Source organism: Pezoporus occidentalis, unplaced genomic scaffold (assembly GCF_034315485.1).
Source record: "Pezoporus occidentalis ecotype Australia unplaced genomic scaffold, CSIRO_AGI_Poc_V1 ctg202, whole genome shotgun sequence".
Lineage (NCBI taxonomy): Eukaryota > Metazoa > Chordata > Aves > Psittaciformes > Psittacidae > Pezoporus > Pezoporus occidentalis.
Genome location: NW_026913879.1, coordinates 971,752 through 990,923, shown reverse-complemented (window position 1 = coordinate 990,923; position 19,172 = coordinate 971,752). Strand labels below are relative to the sequence as shown.

The 19,172-nt window shown below is 44.0% G+C and overlaps 1 protein-coding gene across 2 annotated transcripts in view; it reads left to right on the top strand.

Annotated features, from left to right (window-relative positions):
• The window catches only part of KDM4B (lysine demethylase 4B), a 64,218-nt gene that overhangs the window by 22,622 nt on the left and 22,424 nt on the right, over positions 1-19,172 (top strand). The window contains exons 7-10 of one of the 2 annotated variants that reach the window (XM_062618739.1): positions 2,813-2,950; positions 12,289-12,485; positions 12,971-13,003; positions 16,746-16,915. In XM_062618739.1, the coding sequence (XP_062474723.1) occupies positions 2,813-2,950; positions 12,289-12,485; positions 12,971-13,003; positions 16,746-16,915 (538 nt within the window). The remainder of the gene's footprint in view (positions 1-2,812; positions 2,951-12,288; positions 12,486-12,970; positions 13,004-16,745; positions 16,916-19,172) is intronic. The other variant, XM_062618740.1, reaches the window with a different exon arrangement.

Genomic DNA, 19,172 nt, shown 5'->3' with positions numbered 1-19,172 from the left:
GGCCTGGTTTGTACATGATGGTTGATATTAAATTGTTCATAGAAAGCCACAAACCGTTTTCTTTCATCATTCTATCTGTGGAACCTGATTCCCAAGTGTGAGAACACAGGTACCTGCTACCCGTGGTTGAAAATAGTAAGGAAAATACCCAGCTGTGGGCTCTGACTTTGTGATAAGGATTTTCACTTTACAAATTTCAGGAAAGTGGGCATGTGGATTGAAATAATGGGGGACATCTCAGTTTATTGCATAGATGCTCCTCTGAGAAATGACTTTGGAGAGAGGAGAAGGCATTCTCTATCTTAACCATATACAGAAAAGAATACATAATCTGTAGCCAGCGCAAGCTCCTGAGACATCTGACTTGAACTGTAAAGTTTAAGGCTTTCTTATGCTGCTTTCTACTTCAGTATCAGTTGCAGGCTGTGTCTTGCTGCTTCTTGTGGTGTTTATCTTGTGAAGTTTGTTTTAACCAGAAGCCAGAAGTGGTGCAATGGCTAAAAAGCATGCACTGCTTGTCTAAAGATGCAGCTGAAAATGAATCTCTGCCATTTCATTCAAGAAGTGTGTTGGGGCAGTGCTCTTGGGTCTGTTGGAGCTCAGAAAACAAAGGAAGTTCTTACAGGACTTGAAATGTTTGAATGTTGTCGGTGGGCATCATTTTCTCTAGCATAACCCATTGTTATATGTTTGCTTTTCCATCTGTCTGAGGAAAGCACCATTGACTTTGTATACTGAGTGATTTTTGATCAATAACCAGGTAAGGCAACCAAAGGAGGCTGTCAAAAGGCAGTAGATGAATACTTTCCTTCCAAGCTTATCCCAGGTCATTGTTGCTGAGCTGTGTGGTGACAGGGATGTGATACAAAGTGGTTTAAATAAGGGAGTTTCTAATTTATTGCTTGGTAGAAAGTCCTTACCTGCTTTCTGAAGCCTAACTTGGCTTCCTGCTATGAACCTTTGATTTGTGACAGGATGATTCTTTGCAATGATGTCTGGGGTCTCCTCCATGGGGAGTATATGTAAATGCTAAGAATCTGATTTCTGTCTCCCTATTACTTACACACAGACACAAAGGAGAGGGCAGTGTACACGTGGAGGATGCTATTAATGTCAAACCCAAACTTTCTCTTTTAAAGCAAGAGGGATTATTAACATGTTACTTAAATGCAGTTCCTAATCTTGACTTACAGGAGTGTGTTTTTTATGGTGGCTTCTTTCTTCTCTATGGCACTCACTGGAAGGATGCTCTTACATGCAAAAAGGAGGAGGAGATCTCTTTAGTCTGAGCAGCCTATATCTGAATACCTCCTGTCCTGAAATAGTAGCTTTTGAAGAGGATCGCTATTATTCAGAAGCAGGGAACATATGCCATTTTTCTTTAGAAACAGAGATAGGATCCCTTCATCTGAATTCTTGGCAGATTTCAATGAAGTGAATAGGCCCACATTTATAAATCTCTATAGTGGTATTCTGTGGGAAAAAAAAAAGAAACAGATCCATACTGGGGCTTTTTAATAATTAAAAATGTGTATTTCTGTAATCTCCTATTGATTTTTCCATTTATTTCTCAAGAGCTTGCAGAAGTCAGTAAATTTAGGGCTTTCTCCATGAGTGGCAGTTTATGCTGGCTTTCCTTCAATAGTTATTACTTTTCTGCATGGCCTATCCATCATCTTGAGTGCTTTCTAATTTATGGTAGGGATAATGTTGACAGCAGTGACATAGAGGACATACACTGTGGGCTTGAAATGAAGACACCAGGATGTAGATTTTCTGACAGAAACATAATCTTTCTGTCTTCTGAAGTTAGCAACCTACCCCTCTGCCTTGATTGATGGATGGGGTGGGTGCAAGGATGCTCCACAAAGCTGGGTACGACCGGACTTCAGCACCTCTCATCCAGAAGTACTGCAGGAGCTTCTTGTATCATAGCAGCTTGTATTCTCTCTCCTCTTTTACTCGTTCTGCTAATGCTAATGTCAGCAGCAAGTTCAGGTGTTGGTGAAGGTTTTAACTTCTGTCTGCTCACATTTTCTGTTTGGACCCATCCTCGTGTTTGTGAGTGTAAGTTGTTTGAAATCTCCATAGGCTCAGAACTGCTGCGTGCTGAGTTACTGCTGGTGGGAAGGGATCCAAATGGAAGTGCTTTGGCATGTGACTGCTGTGAAAGGTCTGTCAGCACTTCTGGCTTGGAAAGACAGGGAAGGTCAAACTTTGCCTCTTTCACACCCTGTGGAAGGGAGGTGCTGGTGAAGGCTTGCTAAGCTGGAGAGCTGGGCTGGAAGGGTGGCTCCAGGCACGCTGCATCTTAGGATCTGTGCTGTACTCAATGACAGCCCTATTTTCCTCAATGTCGTGTCTGCATAAGATGTAAAAAGAGGATTTTTTAGAAGCATCACAGGTTGATTGGCCTGTGATTACAGCTGTAATCTGTAGAGGTTTTAACCCTTATATTGATAATGTTTATAATGCTTATTGTAGTTTTAATTTTACTGCAGTGGATAAATGGTGGGCTGTAGCTTTTAGGGTGTTTGGCTTTTGGGTGTAATGGAAGTAAGACTGATAAATGTGAGTGAGGAAATAAATGCAATGCAATGTAGCATGTACTTCAGTAGGACCCTGCAATGCAGAGTGCATGTTAGGAAGGAAACCCAGTGTTCTTGGCTCCACTAGCCTGGTGGTAGGAGTGCAGATTTGGACTTAGAATGAGCTGAAGTGGTCATGATCTAAAGATTTGATTTTATAGGTGTCTGCTCTCCAGCTGCTACATTAACTGATCCGTGGGGTATCTCATCCTTTTGTTTTTCAGATCACCCAGGAAGCTGGGGAGTTCATGATTACATTTCCTTATGGATACCATGCTGGCTTCAATCATGGCTTCAACTGTGCTGAGTCTACCAACTTTGCCACTTTGCGATGGATCGACTATGGAAAAATGGCAACCCAAGTAGGTGTCTGTTGGGATGAAGGGCTCTTTAAAACCATGAGCTCATGAAATACAAGGAGAGTGGGACGCCTACCCTTAAGAACACAGAGGAAAGTGCTATTGTTTTGATGATGTGCTCTTTCAGTTGTGCTGGTTTATGCCTGTTGATACCTCTTGTCATTTTGAAGGCAAAGTAATAACTTTCTCAAATGCTGGATGTTACACACACCTTGTAAAGAGGTTGTTTTGAGACTAGTAGGTTTGGATTAGTTTTCTCATGCATCCAAACTGCTTTCTTCTCAGTGAATAAGGTGACTGATGTAACTGAATACAATTCATTAGGTACACACTGAAGGAGAAGGAATAAGCTGGGAATACTTTTAAGCTTTAATAAGACTATGGTAATAACCTTCTGAAAGGGTCTGAGTTCCTCTAATCTGTGCACTCGGTTAACTCTGAAGAGCAGAGTCATGTTGAAATGCCTGTGTGGCTATTTCCATTCGGGCAAGTGTCCTGCACGTGTTGTTACTCCTGGCAGTTCTGGAGTCAGTGACAGCTTTCACGCCAGCACACGCACGCCATTCTCTTTGGTTTAAGTGTGAAGTGCAACTGATTCAACAGCATCTGTGAAGTTTTTAAGTGGGTGTCAGTTCCACGTGGTCTTTGGGGAAAGGAGAGATGATTGTGGGGGGGGAGTTTGGAAATTGCTTCAGATATTTCTTTCCAAAAAGGCAGGCTCACTTTTTGCTTTCCAATAGCATTTATAACCTTTTCTGCATTTATTTTTCTTCTGTCCACTCAGCTTGACTCTGTAGCTTTTGTAATGCATCCTAACGCTTTCCTCTGGACAAAACCAGCTCTGTTCAAAGCAGACTGCAAGTCCATCTGTGTCTCAGTCTGTGGAGCAATGTGGTGATATCCATTTTTCCTTCACAAAGCTTTATACTGAGGGTAGCAAAAGGCAGATGATTCCTGCCTGGCATCATTCCCTTCTCAGGGTTGGGATCCTGGCATCTCTTTGACCTTCCACCTTTTTGCTGTAATGCCTTTGGGCAGTTTGGAGCCAAGCTGGATTTTCTGCACGGGATTATATTGGGCAGTGATCAATGTTGTGTGTTGATCAGCCCCAGTGGCTGCTTTGTGCCTAATGTGAGTCACTGGGTTTTGCTTCCGGAGGCTGGTGCTGTTCCTGGCACTGCAGGCTTCGGGGGATCTTGTAGAATCACAAAAACCCTTGTGCCATTTCTTCTCATTTTCCCTTTTAATAAATGAAGAGCATTAAATTGCTGTAATGGCAAGTGAAATTCTCTCCCAGTCAAAAAATCCTCGTGCTGAAAAGTTACTCTTTGTCCTGTGTCCACCGGTGTTCAAGTAGTGAACTCTGCATTGGTGTTTGTATCCCACTGTTCATATTCCACTGATGCTGCAGTGGCAATAACCGAGGCTCCAGGGCTTGGTGGAGGCTGGAATGGGAGTCATACATTGAATTTGTGCTGGAGTTAAAGGGATGGGTAAGAAAAACCTAGAAACATAAAAGGCCTCAAATCGGTGTTAAGTGTCTTCAACTCAGAAACAGCCAAGCAAACTTGGTTTGAAAAGGTAAAGGATCGTGTTTGTCTGCTGTGACCTTGTATAGCAGGTTTATCTGTGGCAAATGGTCATGGTATTACACCCCAGAAAATGGGGTTTATCGTCGGAATTCTGACAGACCCTTAACTACAACAGTGCCAGCAGGCACCGCTCTAATATTAAAAGCAATTTTGGCTTCAGCCATGTGTTCACAAACAAGTGACATTTGGGAAGTGCAGCTTTAGATTGAGCCTCCATGCTTACATTGTTAAGCAGCGTAGCGTGAAATTACTGAACAAGCAGCACAGAGAGCTCTGAGCAAATCTGGGCAGAGAAAGTTGAAGTGTGGAAGGAGCTGCCCAATTTATTTCCATTGCACTCTCTGACACTTGCCTGTTCAGAGGTTTCTGCTTAATATTGCCTAAAGCACACACTGCACACGTGTTAATTAACCCTTTGGTGCTTTGCTCTGGGGTTCCAGATGAGGTATGAATGCTGTTACACTGCAAGGGCAAAAGGTATGTTTAAATCTCATTTGAAGTTAAACAGGATCTGAATGAAATACCAGCCGACTCTGTGCACTCAAGCTGGGGAGAATTCACGGAGAAGAGGGGCTTCCTGGAGGGTGTGAGTTTGGTTAACTGCTGCAGGTTTGCTGAATTTAGGGAATGGCTCTATTGACTGCAGTGCTCTCAGGCACGAATAGATTGTCCTGCCCCACATCGAAGCAGGATTTCTTCTTCTTGTCACACACTCCTTTATAAAGTTCTCAAAGTCTCAACTGTGCAGCACTCTGCAGGGACATCCTCTTACTGCCCCAAAGCCGCTTGGCTGGAAGGTGATTCCTCTCCTTTCCTGAGGTTAGCAATACAGCTCTCATGTCCTGCCAGCACTCCTGAGACTGGGGACAAGGTGAGGTTCAGAATCAGCCACTTGTAATGTTCTCCTGAACATTATCCTGGGGATGAGATTTGGATTGTGCTCCACTGAGAGCTATGTAAGTCAATGGCATAGCACGAGAGAGAGCTCACATAGGAAGGTAATGGCTCACCTCAGAGAAACATGAACAGAGCTCTGCTAATTGCCTGCCAGATGGATGAAATGTTCTCCTAACCACAGCAGAACCTGCCTGGGCTGTAAAAATACATAATAACCAGAGTGAAGTTTAAAGATCAGCTTCTCAGGCACTGGTTCTGCTCTAATTGTACAACAAGCATGAGCATTAGCACAGGAAGGAAAAGTGATGGCTGCAGGGTTGTGTAGGAAGGTAATAGTGGGAATTTGCACTTGTGTCAGTGCAAAGTTGTCACCAGGATGAACAGATGCTTCAAAATTCCAGTAGAAATTGCTTTGGTGAATCCTGAAGTGAAAGAACTGCCTGTCCTGGTTGGCTCAAAGCTTTTTGAGAGCCTGGTGGGAGTTGTGGAGTCTCTTTCAGAACTGCTTGGCAGAAGTTGATGGGAAGGAACTGGAAGGGGACACTGCGAGGGTGTGTGCTCGTGGGGTTCGTGTCCTTAGGTTGAAGTTGTAACCATTGCCTCTTACTGTAAGAACATACTGACCAAAGCATCCCTTTGATTTGCTGATCCTTCTCATAATTGCTTCTCTAGCCTCAGTGCTGAGTGCTGGGATGTGACAGACAAAATTCATGTCATCTCTCATGCTGGGTATAAATCCTCAGCACTGATTGCTCTCTGTTCCCAGCGAGTGTCAATCTCCTTACATTCAGAGGAAAGGTATAACATCCTCCTTCCCTTCAGGTTTCAATGACATGGTGACAGACCACTGGGAAATAGGTGCCTTGCATACAGCTGGACATTGTGCCCAGAAGTCTAAGAATTAAGAGCTCTTTAACTGTTACCCCATTTACTGTCAATGTGAATGTCTCCATCTGTCCTCGAGGAACCTCGTGTTACAGCTGACTTCTTTCCAGCCAAGGTGACTTGGAGGCCAAGCACAGCTTGCCTCTGCCACCTCATCAGTGTGAAAGGCTGTGGTTGAACAGCACATCTGTCAGTGCCTTGTCTCGGGATGGGAGAGGGACCTTCAGTTAATCATGGGGCTCCCATAGATAATCCTGGTGTGCTGTCACTAGGTCTTCCCAAATACGTGATGGGAATTCACGTTGGCATCCTTTGTGGATCAAATCCGGGGAATGCTTTTTTAGAATACAGCACTGTTTGACCAACATGAGTTGGTCACACCTGTCACAGTGTGCAAAGTAAGAAGAGATGCAGAAGGAATGAGTTAAACTTATTTTAAATCCCAGACATAGTTATAAACTGCTCAGGACTTGATGCACAGTAACCGGGACGTTCCCACCTTGGGCTGGGGTGACTTGGGGCACCTTGCTTCTGTCTGTGCTCAGGGCTTGGGGTAACCCTTGGAACACTGACCTGGGAAGGTGCTGGGTTTTAAACAGGTATTTGTTAAATGGATGAGGCCCATTTATGCTTCTCAGCCTAATTTGCTTAATTACTGCAAGGTGTAAAGCATGGTCTTGACATTTTGAATGCTGCTTAAAAATGACTTTGCCAGGCCAGGCTGACTCTCCAGGAGCCTGTGATGGAAGTGCTGGATCTCTGGGATGGAAAGCTGCCCTGAACCCTGGAGTCCTGACGTTGCTGGGCTGCCACAGTCTCCCATTCCCTCTCTGCCTCGCTAACCCTGTGATTTATCGTGTGGAGGTTGTGGTGTGCTTTGTGGCTGTGGTAAATAGCGACATGAAGAATGTGCTCCCTGCAGCTTGTTCATTCAGCTTCTCTGTCGCATGGGAGACCCTGATAAAGTGTACCAGCCCCAATCATTCATGTGTCAGAGTGGAGGCTTAAGGGTCGTCTGGCTTTGGGGCTGCTAGTATGGCAAAGCCATCAAAAACCCCTTTTCGAAGCTGCCATAGATTGTGCTTTCATATGCAGCTGGTGTTGCTCTGTTGGAACTGCTTCAGGGCTGACACATGGGGGCATAGATAGGAAGAGCAGTCTTACATTCCAGCTAAGAACAAATAACTGTTCTGTTCAAGAATTGCAGAAATGGTGATGTTGGAGCTCTGAAAGGCAGTGTGAAAGCATAAAGAAGCTGTGAATGGGCATTACACTTTCTCATCAGGTACCTTTCCTTTTTGATGTCCTCTGCAGCAAGTCCTTCAGTATACTGAAAGGCAACATTTTTTACCCTTCGGCCCCTTCACTTTGTGCATGAAGAGCACTTTAAAGCCCACTTTTTATTACAGTGCAGTGGGAGTAGATTGCTTATGAACAACCTCTTTTATTGTTTAACTCCATTTGGCTTCATTACTTGCCTTTCCTGATAGCCCATGCTGCTGACGCCATCTCCCAGCTTGCTTCCCTGGTGGCAGTTTGCAGTTTCAGCATTTTCCTGGGGCGGCTCGTAGCTGGGTGCTTCTGAATCCTGATGTCTGAGGTTGGGCTCTTGCTTTACCAGGCTCTTTAACTGCTTCAGAAATACATGCAAGTGGGTCTGGATTATTACAGGAGAGAGACAGAAGTGCTTCATTTGGGGTGCGGTTCTCAGAGGGGTCTAATCAAGGCACTGATACACAACCTCTTGCCTCAGTATGCATCAGACCTCCCTTGATTCTAAATCATAGCATTTAGAGTTGCAAAAGATATATTTTAGCTTTGTATCCTTTTGAAAAATGTTGCTGTGGAATACTTGCTATTACCAGGGCAAAGAATTGGATGATGTGCTAGAAGCAAACCTGAGGTTGTCACTTCAGGTACTGACACGTCATATTCCACCAAACATCATTATTCATGTTCCTACAAACTGCCTATAGATCTTGTTTGTCATCCATGGGATCCAAAATAGTGGATTTTACTACTTCATCTGTTGGTTTACAGATGTAATACAGCACAGCATTTGCCTTTCTGTTGAAAAGAATAAAGAGCAGACGATCAAACCAGAGGATAAAAGGATATCTTCAGTCACTTAGCAAGAATCGTCTCGTGTGCCTGGCACTTCAGAGCTGTAGCTCTTCACCAAGCCATGTCAGTTCATGCTTTCTGAGCAGTTCATGCATGAGCCCAGGGTGCTGACCTGCAGCAATGCCATGGGGTGGTCAGGGTAGGCTCCTCTCACCAACTGCAAGCCTCATGGTGCAGAAGAAATGATACCTTGGGATAACCTCAGAGTGATGTTCACTATAGACAACATCATAACCCCTGGATAAAAGTCTTACTTTGTTTATTCATTGTGCTGGAATGAGTGTCACAACAGAAGGGAACTAATACTTCATTGAATCCCCTTCTTGTAGTGCTGCTGAGAGCACTGAATTTCCCTCTGTGTTCTTTCAGCCTTGTCTGAGACATGTATATAAACCAGGACCCCACTGAGATGATCCCCTCCTGCCCCACCGCTGTGGTTGTGTTTGTCTTGCAGGGATGAAGATTACATATGTTTGAAAGATTTGGGAGTATGTGGCATCCTTACAGGTATAGCCTACAGAATAGGAAGAGGTAGAAAGGAATTCTGGTGGAGGCTGCAAAATAGCTTTGCCAAACGAGAAAAAGCCAGCTCTCTACCCACAGAAATCCACATGGAACGTTATGGAAGCACATTAAGGAAGCACACAAGGAGAAGTCATGCCTGCAGCCAAGGACCAGGGGGAGTCCTTGGAAATCTTTCCCTAATTGTTTTGTTTATGAACCTCTGCAGAGGATTTCCAGTGGGTTTCCTAATGAACTGGTTTGTTGTCGAGACTCACGGCAATGCTGATAATTACACTAGAAACAGGGGGTCAAGACTCATCTTCTTTCCCACAAGCTTTCAACCACCAACCATTAAACATGAAAACTACGTGTTTTAGGTTTTTCTCCTTCTCCTCAAAGTTTAACTCCTCGTGCACTTGCAGGATCCCTGCTGCTCGTGTCAGGCCTGTCCTTGGAATCTGAGTGCTTGTGTCGCTTCTGAAAGCTTGGCTAGCTGTGAGAGCATTGCTGTGCAGGACAAGTGGCTTTGAGCTGAGTGGGAGGAAAATGAGACTGGAGCCTAACCTAGTTTATTCTGTCATCATGGCCGAGTATTGACTAGATCTCGAGTACCACGTCTGCACTGCACTAGCAAATTGGATAACTGTTCAAGAGTATTAGACTGGGAGGACTTTGTGTTTCTTCCAAAAGCTGCCGTTCTTGCCTCAGCCTGGAAGTGTGTGGAGAGCAGCTTAGGAGTGTCATCTGCATTAGCAATGTGTGTTCCCATCAGTCCAGCAGGAATTTCTTAGCTGCCTTTTGCATGTAATCATCTTTCTCTCCCAGCAGCTTGCTTTTAGGCTTCATTGTTACGGAAAAGCAGGTAGGAAAAGCTTTAAGCACAATTTTTTTTTGCTCTGGCATTTAATGGTGCCATAATAGCTGGAAGAGCCTCACCTTGGAGTGTGTTGGGGGTTATATGTTTTAATTCCCATTAAGGCAAAGTGGGAGGCTACTGGGTCTTAAACAGCTGTGCAGTGGGCCCTGATTCCATCTGAATGTGAGGGGGTTTTCTATGAGAACCGGAGGTGCCAATTGAAATACATCATTTTGGTGACTACTGCATAAGGAGAAGGGTTATTTTACATTAACGTTTTATGTGTTATGGAACAGATGGGGTTCAGTTTAGTGTTAATAGCTGGGAAGTGAGGGAAATAGCTGTACAAAAATGCTGCTGCTGAAGGTTGAGGTTGAATGAGGCTGCATTTTTCCATCTATCCTTTGATTTTATTACTTGGAGGAGACAGTCTTTTCGTTTGACTGTTATTTTCTATAGACTTATTCGTGTTTTTTATTAAAAGAAAAACACTGCAGAGAAGATAATGGTTACACATCCAGTAGCCACAGATTTCCCACTATCAGTTTTGGAGTTCTAATTGATGAGACGGGGCTCCTGGTGTGGTCAGATGTTTTACCACAGTCTCCAACTTTGAGTAGCAGAGAATAAAATAAGAAGTAGAGGAAGAATGTTGGGTTTCTGTGTTTGAAAAGTGCTTCACTCTGCGTTTTCTTACAGTATTTGAGCTTAGATTGCAAATTGCCTTAACATGTCCTTATCCGGGCTGGTTAATAGTCATTAGCTCATGAAAAAGGAGAGGTGAGGCCAGGGTAAGCCTTCAGAGGGTGGAACAAATTAAGTTCTTGCAGATTTGGTGAATATATGGAAGCTCTTATTGCTGTTTTGGGTCTGAAATGCCTGGAACCGAAGGCAAAGAGCTAACTCTAAAGCTGTTTTGATTTTTGTCTTGTTTTCCATCCCCATTTTCAGGACTTGCAGCCAGTCCTTGGAGATGCCAAGTTGGGAATATTCTGTTGTTTGCTCTGTTGCTGAGACAGCTTTGTGGTTCCTGAGCACTCTGGTGTGATGGTCTGGCTACCAAATGGGGAGCAACAGAGAAAAGATGGAAAGATACTTCATTAGATCTCAGAGTTCCTTACATTTCTCACTGATCATTTGGAAGGGATGGGTCTGTCCTCCAGGTAGCCATTTAGTCATGCTCTGTGCTTTGGGTGACCACATCGCTCTTCAGTCTGCGTTTATGATTAAATACTTTGAAAGAAATAGAGCTCTCTGTATGGAAGGAGAGGCAATACATGGAAATGGGTATCACTGCCAGGGAAACACAGGCTTACTGCTTTTGTCTTGCTCTAATGGATAAAGCAGGTAATTCATTGCAAAGGGAATTTCTTGCCCTTCTCTCTGCCCACAGTCTCCTCCTGATCTTCTCCCATCTCCTTCCTTCTCCTCCCTCTCCCACCCCTCACACACACGTGCACATTCCCTTTTGCAGCTGTGGGAAGCGTCTGCTGTATTAAGTAGGATTTTGCTGCTGGGTCTGAGGGAAGGGTATGGAAAAATACCTTGACCATTATGGGAATGTGAATGTGACACAACTGCAGCAGCTGAGGAAATATAGCGGCATGGTCTGGAAGAAGCCCCAAAGGGAAGAGGCTTTGTGCATTATTCATGCTTGCTAGTATGAAAGCAATAAAATGAAATTAAAATTGAAATATAAACATACATCATGTTAGATTTGTGTAAGGAAAAGAACTTGGCTACTGCAGGCTCCTGGAGATTGCAGCCCACAAAGGCATTTCTCTGACGAGCATCCAGATAGCTCAGCGTGTGCTTTCCTGATGATCTCTGTACTCTTTACATCTCTGTGAGACTCTTAAGCTGCTGGTGGTTGGAGCTGTACTGGAGACCTTTAGCCCTGCCCAACTTGGGATTTGCTCCACTTGATTTGAAGGCATTGACACAAGTGTGCTGCAGTGTGTTGGTTCGAGGGTAGGATCACAAAGCAGGCTGTTGCCCTTTTAAGCCATTTTTCATCCTTTGTTAAAGGCAGAGGAGGTCAATCTCCATAGCTCATTGATGATGTGTGCTGTGGGGTGCTCTCCTCTATTCCTCTTCGTAGCAGTGCACAGGTGCTTTGAAAACTTCTTAAGGAAAAGGGATGGAAAATGTGCTCAATACAAATCCCTTAAGCCACTCTTGCTGGTGATGCTGGTGAGAAGCTTCTGCTTGGCCAGGGATTTGAAGCATGGGCACCATGTGTGTTCCTGCTGGTCTTTGGCCAAATTGCATTTCCAGCCTTTCTGTCCCACACTAGTTTTCATTAAATGAATTGAGTTTTCCTAACAGTGCTCTCCATAAATCCTGCTTCCCGCTCGGCACACTCCCAGGCCGAGCAGCATTGAAATAGCCGGTGGTCCTGTGGGACAGTAGGTGAGGAGTCTATGGCTTTCAGTCATAAAGCTTGCTCTGACCTGCTGTTGACACGTGGTTCTTTCTTGCAGTGTACGTGCCGCAAGGACATGGTGAAGATCTCCATGGATGTCTTTGTGCGGATTTTGCAACCGGAACGTTATGATTTATGGAAACAAGGAAAAGATATCACTGTGCTGGACCACATGAAACCCACAGCTCTGACTAGCCCAGAACTAGATGCCTGGAATGAGACGAAGGCGGAGTTGAAGACTAAACTGCTTCGCAGGTAAAGAGAAAAGCCAGGAAGGCAGAGAGCTGTGCCTGAGCACTGTGCTGGCTTTCTGTTGCTAGGATTTTCAGCGCTGTGATTCCTAGTCTGGGATAGTTCAAACTCTCCTTTTGTTCTGTTTGTTTTGAATGATTCCTCTTGTGATTTTTCTTGGGTAATGTGCTCCCTCATTGTTCTGTTTCCGTTAAATGTTAGAGAAGCACATGTTTTCTGAAAGTAGGCCACCGTGTGCCCCCTCACATCTCATCTCTTAGCCTGCAAGACAAAAAAATCTATAGGAAACATTTATAGCTTCACTCATCAGAATGCAGGAGGACAAAAAAGCCCCATCGGTTGCAAAAGGGATTTTATGCATGCCTTTCTGTGCTTCCTTTGAGCTCTGTATTAATTTTCTACACGTTGGCGGGTTTTGTGTGTTACAGCATGCTGGAGTTGAAAAATTGGCATGCTAACCTTTTACTGTTGGAATCTTGCTTTTATAGGATAGGAGATGAGGAAGAGGACAACAAACACCGGTATGTGACTTCCCCCATCAACTCTATGACTTCATTCTTTTCCCTGTCAAGTTTCTTAAAGCAGTCACTCTGAAAGCGTTTTTCACTTCGTTTGGTCATGTCTGCTCCCTTAAGGGGGCACAGAAAGTCTTTGGGCATCGAGGTTTCTCATACTGCATCTTGGGTTTGTGTAGTGTCCTGAGGTCTCCTCTTGCATCATTAGAGGACTCCAGTGCTCTCATGCCTGGTCTGGTTTTCCATTCTTGAGAGTACAGATAATCTGCTGAATTGGTAGTGGTGTGTGATGGTGAACTGGTTGTGGATAAAGCTAACTGCTCACCAGAGCAGATAAGGAAATGCTGCTGCTGCTGTCTCAGACAGTGGACTTGACCTAGAGTGTTGTAGACATAGGCTGCCAATGGGAGAACTTCTCTTCCTTCCTCAAGCTTGCTTGAAAAATGAGGCTGTAGTCTAGGAAATGGCATTATCACAGGGCTTTGATGTACTCAGATGTAAAGTGTGTGCCCATCCATATGCTGCCTTACCCTTCTTTTTTATATCATTCCCGTTCCTGCTCTGCCTGTTACCCAAATGCTTGCAGTGTAGCACATAAGCTTACTTCTTTCTGCTGTCATCTAGTATTTGTTGAATTTCTGGGTGTGAGTGTTGGCAGTCTCTGGGAATTGTGCTGCCTTATCCAGATCCAATAGCACTTCTCTGAAATCCAGGGAAAAAAAGCTTTACAGAGACTTTAGGTTTCTGGGACCATCTTTGATAGGGACTTTGAGTGACAGTCTAAAAGCTGTTGACCTAGTAATTTGATAATAGCTGATTTATTTAGGCCTTCTAGCAATGAATAAGGTAACATACCAGCTTCTCTAGCACTGGGGATTGTCTTCCAGGAGTTTTCACCCACTGTGGCATTGGACTGGTGCTCCTTTCTTTGTCTTGTCTTTTCTATGTGAAATGATTCATCCATTATTTTACAACTGCTGCAGTGGGAAAGCCTGTTCCCTGCTAAATCCTTGCTCCAAAAGGCATCATAAATACAGTATTTGGCAGGTAACTGACCTCTGCAATGTTGCTCCACTCCAGAGGTTATATTCCTGAAAGGTTTTCAACTATTCCATCTCTAGTGAGCTCCAGGAAAAGCAGGGCAGTCTCAGGGGCAGAAGTCGTGATTTATGCTCTGTGGGCAGTGATTCTGTGAACTCCAGTGGGGCCCTGCATCTTTTTCTTCCTCATCTGGAAACTGGGAATCTCTTTACTGCCTGTGGCTATTAAGGGTTACTTAGATAGGTGTAATGTTTGCAGTGTAAGGTGCTGTATGAGCACCAAGGATTATTTTCCCTTGTTAAGCCTATGACTTAGCAGAGAAGCCTCTCTCTTAACCTGAGCCTATTGCAAGAGATCCAGGTATTTATTTTTCCTTATCTATCCATTGTTTCCTAGACCATTTCAGTATTATCCCAAAGCAGTTCTGAAGCTGTTGCATGCTGCTTAGCAGTAGTATCTCTCCTATTCTTGCGTCTTGGAAAGACATAATTTTACTTGAAGACTGACTGTTCTCAGCAGGATGGCCTTTACTGGAAGAATGGGGTTCACCTCTGCCCAAACCTCTTCACAGATGTATCTACTTAAATTAAGTTATTTTGTGGTCTGATCTTCAAAGAGAACAAACGCTGCTTTTTTTGCCAGCTCTCTTGGAAAATGGAGCTTTTAAACTCTGCAGAGAGATGCGTTATTTCTTCTCTAAGGTCATTCATCCTTAGTTACCTTGAAAAACTCAACTCCGTTTACTTTATAGCCTCAGCAAAGAGACTGGTTTAGTCTGATCCACAAAAAGCCTGGTTCTGATATGCAGATTGTCAGCTACAGAACAGCTTCATTTCTGGAGCATACAGCCTTCAGCATGCAGTTCTGGAAGCGCGGTTGCTTTCAGTAATTTGCTTTTTGCCTCTCTTCATTTCCCCCCAACTCCAGAGTGAGAAGAGCACTGCAAAAAAATCTTTTTTTATCTACTGGGAGTATAAAGCTTTGTGATTTAGTTCTTTTTTTTTTTGCCTGGCATTTCTACACGGCAGGAATAAAACACACACTTTACTAAAAATAGCTTCTAGCACTTGGTTCTGCTCCAGTGCTTGCTTCACCAGCTATGGAAAGTTCCAGCTGCAGTGGAAAAGTCTGACAGGTTTAGCTTCTCCTCCCACCTTGCTTTTCTCCCTGGGAGAAGGTGGTGTGTTCTTAGACTATGGGTGAAAAGTGGATGCTTCTGGGTTCAGCTCTGTGTTCCTGCTGATGAATGCCTTGCAAAGTTCACATCCCTACTTGGAGGGTTACCATATGGGTAGAGTCTGGCGATTATAAATTGCTGCTCATATTCTGTACTATTAATTCGGCTCAGGTTGAATTTCCTTCTTCCTTCTTCACTGGCCACCTGACGAAGGGCTCTGGATTCCAGTGTGCTCCAAATCTAATGAGCGGGGTGGGAGGCTGAGTTTGGGGCTGATGAAAGCAGCGTGGTTGTGTTCTGCACTTGGTTACAGGGTGGGAGGTGCAAAGCCATGTGGAAGATGCAACTCTCAACAAATTTACTTCATAGCAGCTTAGGGGGCTGCTTGGGCTTTGGGGCTGATAAGGCCCTGATGTGTTGGCTGTTGCTGAAGAGTGCTCGCACGATTCAGGGCTTTATTTTTGCCCCACTCTGCTCCCTGCCCAGTGAATTGGATGGGGCTGGGCAGGGGCTTGGGAGGGGACACAGCTGGGACAATGGGCAGAAGGATGTTCTATGCCATAAAACATTACACAGAGCAATAAATGCTGGGGTAGAGAAAGAGGGAGGGGGGTTGGCTTCCAAGGTGGCTGTTTGGAGGCTGGCTGTGCACTGGTCTGCCTGTAGGAGCTGGTGAGTGGGTTTCCTTTATGATTTATTTCTCTTTTTATTCTTTTCTGTCTCAACCTACAAGTTTTCTGGCTCTTGTTCTTCCTCTTTTCCCCTCCCTGCCCCACTTGAGCAGGGGGAGGGAGTGAGTGAGTGCCTGTCTGTGTGGGTGCTTTGCTCCTAATGCAGTTCCTAACCAAAAGACATTATCCTGCATTTGGTTTTTGCATTGTGGCTGCTGTAATCTCCTCATCTCAGTGGAGCTGACTCTTTAGAAAGAACAACATCACTCTTGGCTTGTTAGTATTAGTCTGGTCATATTAATATACAATTTTCTTTTAGTTAGACTTGTTCATAGGCCTTGGACCTTGTGGATTATACTACTGAAAAGTCACAAACTGCTTACTGATGATGCTATAAGCGTTCATTATGCTGTGTTTTTAGAAAGTGGGTAATGCCTCAGAGCTGGATGGTGATGGGGAGGCATGTACAGAATGAAAAGAGATGATGGAATGGAGGCAGAAGATTAAAGAAAAATTTATAACGAGTTTTCATCTATATTTTGAACTACAAGTAAAGCAGATTTAAAATACAATTAAAATAATTCTAGCTGCAGCTCATGGGCTTACATTAGTAATGGTGGGAAAAAGCTCTTTGGGAAGCCTGGACAATTAATGGCTGCTGTGAGTGGGTCATAAATGTTGTGTTATACAAGGTTCATCTGTTTCCATTCAGATATCTGTTTTGCCCTGTAGCTACTGTTAGCTACCTTGTGTTTTCTCTCCAAAGAAGGTCCTTTTGTTTTGTATTCAGCTAAGTCACTGATCGTTTTGTATATTGAAGGCTGTTCTTTTATGTCAAATCACACTTCTGTTCTCCTAGGTCTCAGCGAAAAAGAAGTCAACCCAGAAGACACAAAACAGAGGATCAGAAGTCTCTTGGAGATGTCATGGCTATGGAAACTGCCTTGGAAGACGTGAAAGTAAAAGAGGAACTGAAAAGAGGGCCAGACCTAGAGGAAGAGGACAGAAGCAAAATGATTGAGGGAGAAGGTAAGGGCCGTGCTCACTGATGGCAGATCACTTCAGTGAAGAATTAGGGTGAGCTACCTCTCTAAAACACATTTGTAAATGACTTGTCTGCTGCTCTTTATTTCTGTTGAAATAGTAGCGGAATCTTTCCCAATATTAGAACTATGCTCACTGAAATACACCATCATTTACAACAGCCATTGATTTTTCCCCTCTCTTTAAGGATTTGGTGCAAATAGCTTTCTTAGCAGGGCTTGAAAATTCTGCCCAAACTGTTCCAGGCTTGTAAAACACATTTATTAGGGGGGGAATGTTTTAAAATATGTCAGAGAGAAACAAATAAATATATTTTGTGTCCTCCTCTGAAAAGGAATGAAAAGTGCACTCCCCCATGCAGTTAATCTTTCCTTCTCTCCCTCCCCATTTCCCACAGAGACTGAACCAAATCAGCCTTGGGTTGTGTGGGATCCACAGCTGCTCCATGAGTCCAAGTTGCAGCTTTGTTTTTCTTAAGGCTTAGCTGAAGGAGGGAGGCTTTTCAGCTTCCTTTGCATGGCTGAGATTAATACCAGTCCTTGAGAGCTCCCAGTCCTTTCTGATTCCTTCTGCGTATGGATAGTCCAAAGGCCTGACCTCAGCCTTGGAGCCTGGGTTCTCTTTCTGTGATTACCTGGAGGCTCTTCTTGTGGTACCTGTTGTTTTCCTTGCCTGTCTATGAAAGGTTGCAGTTCTTGCTGGCAGAAAGATGCTTTCTCCCCCTGATGTGTGTGGTCAGGTTGTTGTGTCTGTGAGGCACTCTCAAGCATTTCATACACCCTGGCAAATTCATTTTCATCTATTGTATATATCCATTATTTGTTTAGTGCTTGAAGGAAACCGATGCTGGAAACTGTTTAGAGAGCCTTGATAATGATCTGAAAGGAGATCTGTGGAAGCTCTGGGACAAGAATTGAGGGTTTTGTTCACTTCCAGAGTCTCTTTGCTAGACAGTGGATTTCCTCTTTTCATGGGAAATAAGGAGTTTGGAAATGGTTGTTGTACAGAGCAGGAGTGGCACAGTGCAGATAGTTAATTTCTATTGCCCTAAGCTTGGAAGTGTCAGCAGTGTGTTAAATTGTCTCTTGTACAAGTCTAACAGTTGGTGCTTGTAATAAATGGCCCGAAAATGCTGATATCCCTTCAGAGAAAAGAGATAAGTGACGGGGACAGATCTGAGATCATTAGAATGGCAGAGGAACAATAAAGGCTCTGTTCTAGCTGACTAGGTTCCAAATTGTACACTTAGAGTACATGTTAAGAGGTCTTTAACTGTTAGCACAGGAGAGAAAAACTGATTTTCAGCACCATTGCAGAAAGTGTCACTAGAACGGGGCTATTTGCTTTGCAGTTGTGGAGGGGTCTGGTGCTCAGTGTGGCTGTGAGCAAATAACACAAGGTTCTTCATGCAGTACAGCAGTTAAATACCAGTGAGTTCTCTAGTTGTCTACATCCTACTGTCTACTTTCTCACAAGTCTATTACAGTTTCATCTTGACACCCCTTCCCCTCAAAGGGGTTGTGCACCTGCAAGTTCAGCGAGCTCCCTGTAGCGTTTCACATTGTCCCTAGACAAGCAAGTCTTCTCACCATGAAGAAGCATCATCATACTACTGCTCTGCTATGTGTGTGTGTGTCGTCCTCAGCAGCAGGGCAGCTGGGAGGCATTCCTCTTTTAACCTACCACATCCATTTGTGCATAAGGGTCCCGTTCATGATAGCCAGATAGGGACTTGGAATGTTACCTTCCTTTTTCCTGACTTTTAATTTTATGGATTTGCTTGCAAACTCCTTCATTCACCTTAATGCAAAAACTTTGTTTCAGAGTTCTTCACACCAGCTGCTGTCAAATTGCCCATTTAGAAGTCAATGAAGTTGGTGAATGGCTTTTGTCGTGTTGCTGGGTAGAGAGTTTTTGGAGCGTACAGGGAGTGAATCTGATCTGGTTTTGTGCGACTGGGGAAACATCCAATTTGCCTTTCATTCAATAGTGTTGTTTCTCTAAGGAAATTCAATATTCCTTTCTCTGTGACAGAGCAAACCAGTTTATCTGAGGGACTGCCTGCACAAGTACAGCAACAACTATTTGGGCTGGGCTTGTCCCCTTTCTGTAAATGAGTGTAAATAAAGTCATCAGAGCAGACTTCTGGATAGTAACGATATGGAGGGGATTTCGGCAGGGATTTTAGCATGCAGTGTGGGATTATTCACCTTCTCTTTTCAAGCCCTTTCTCTTGCAGCTG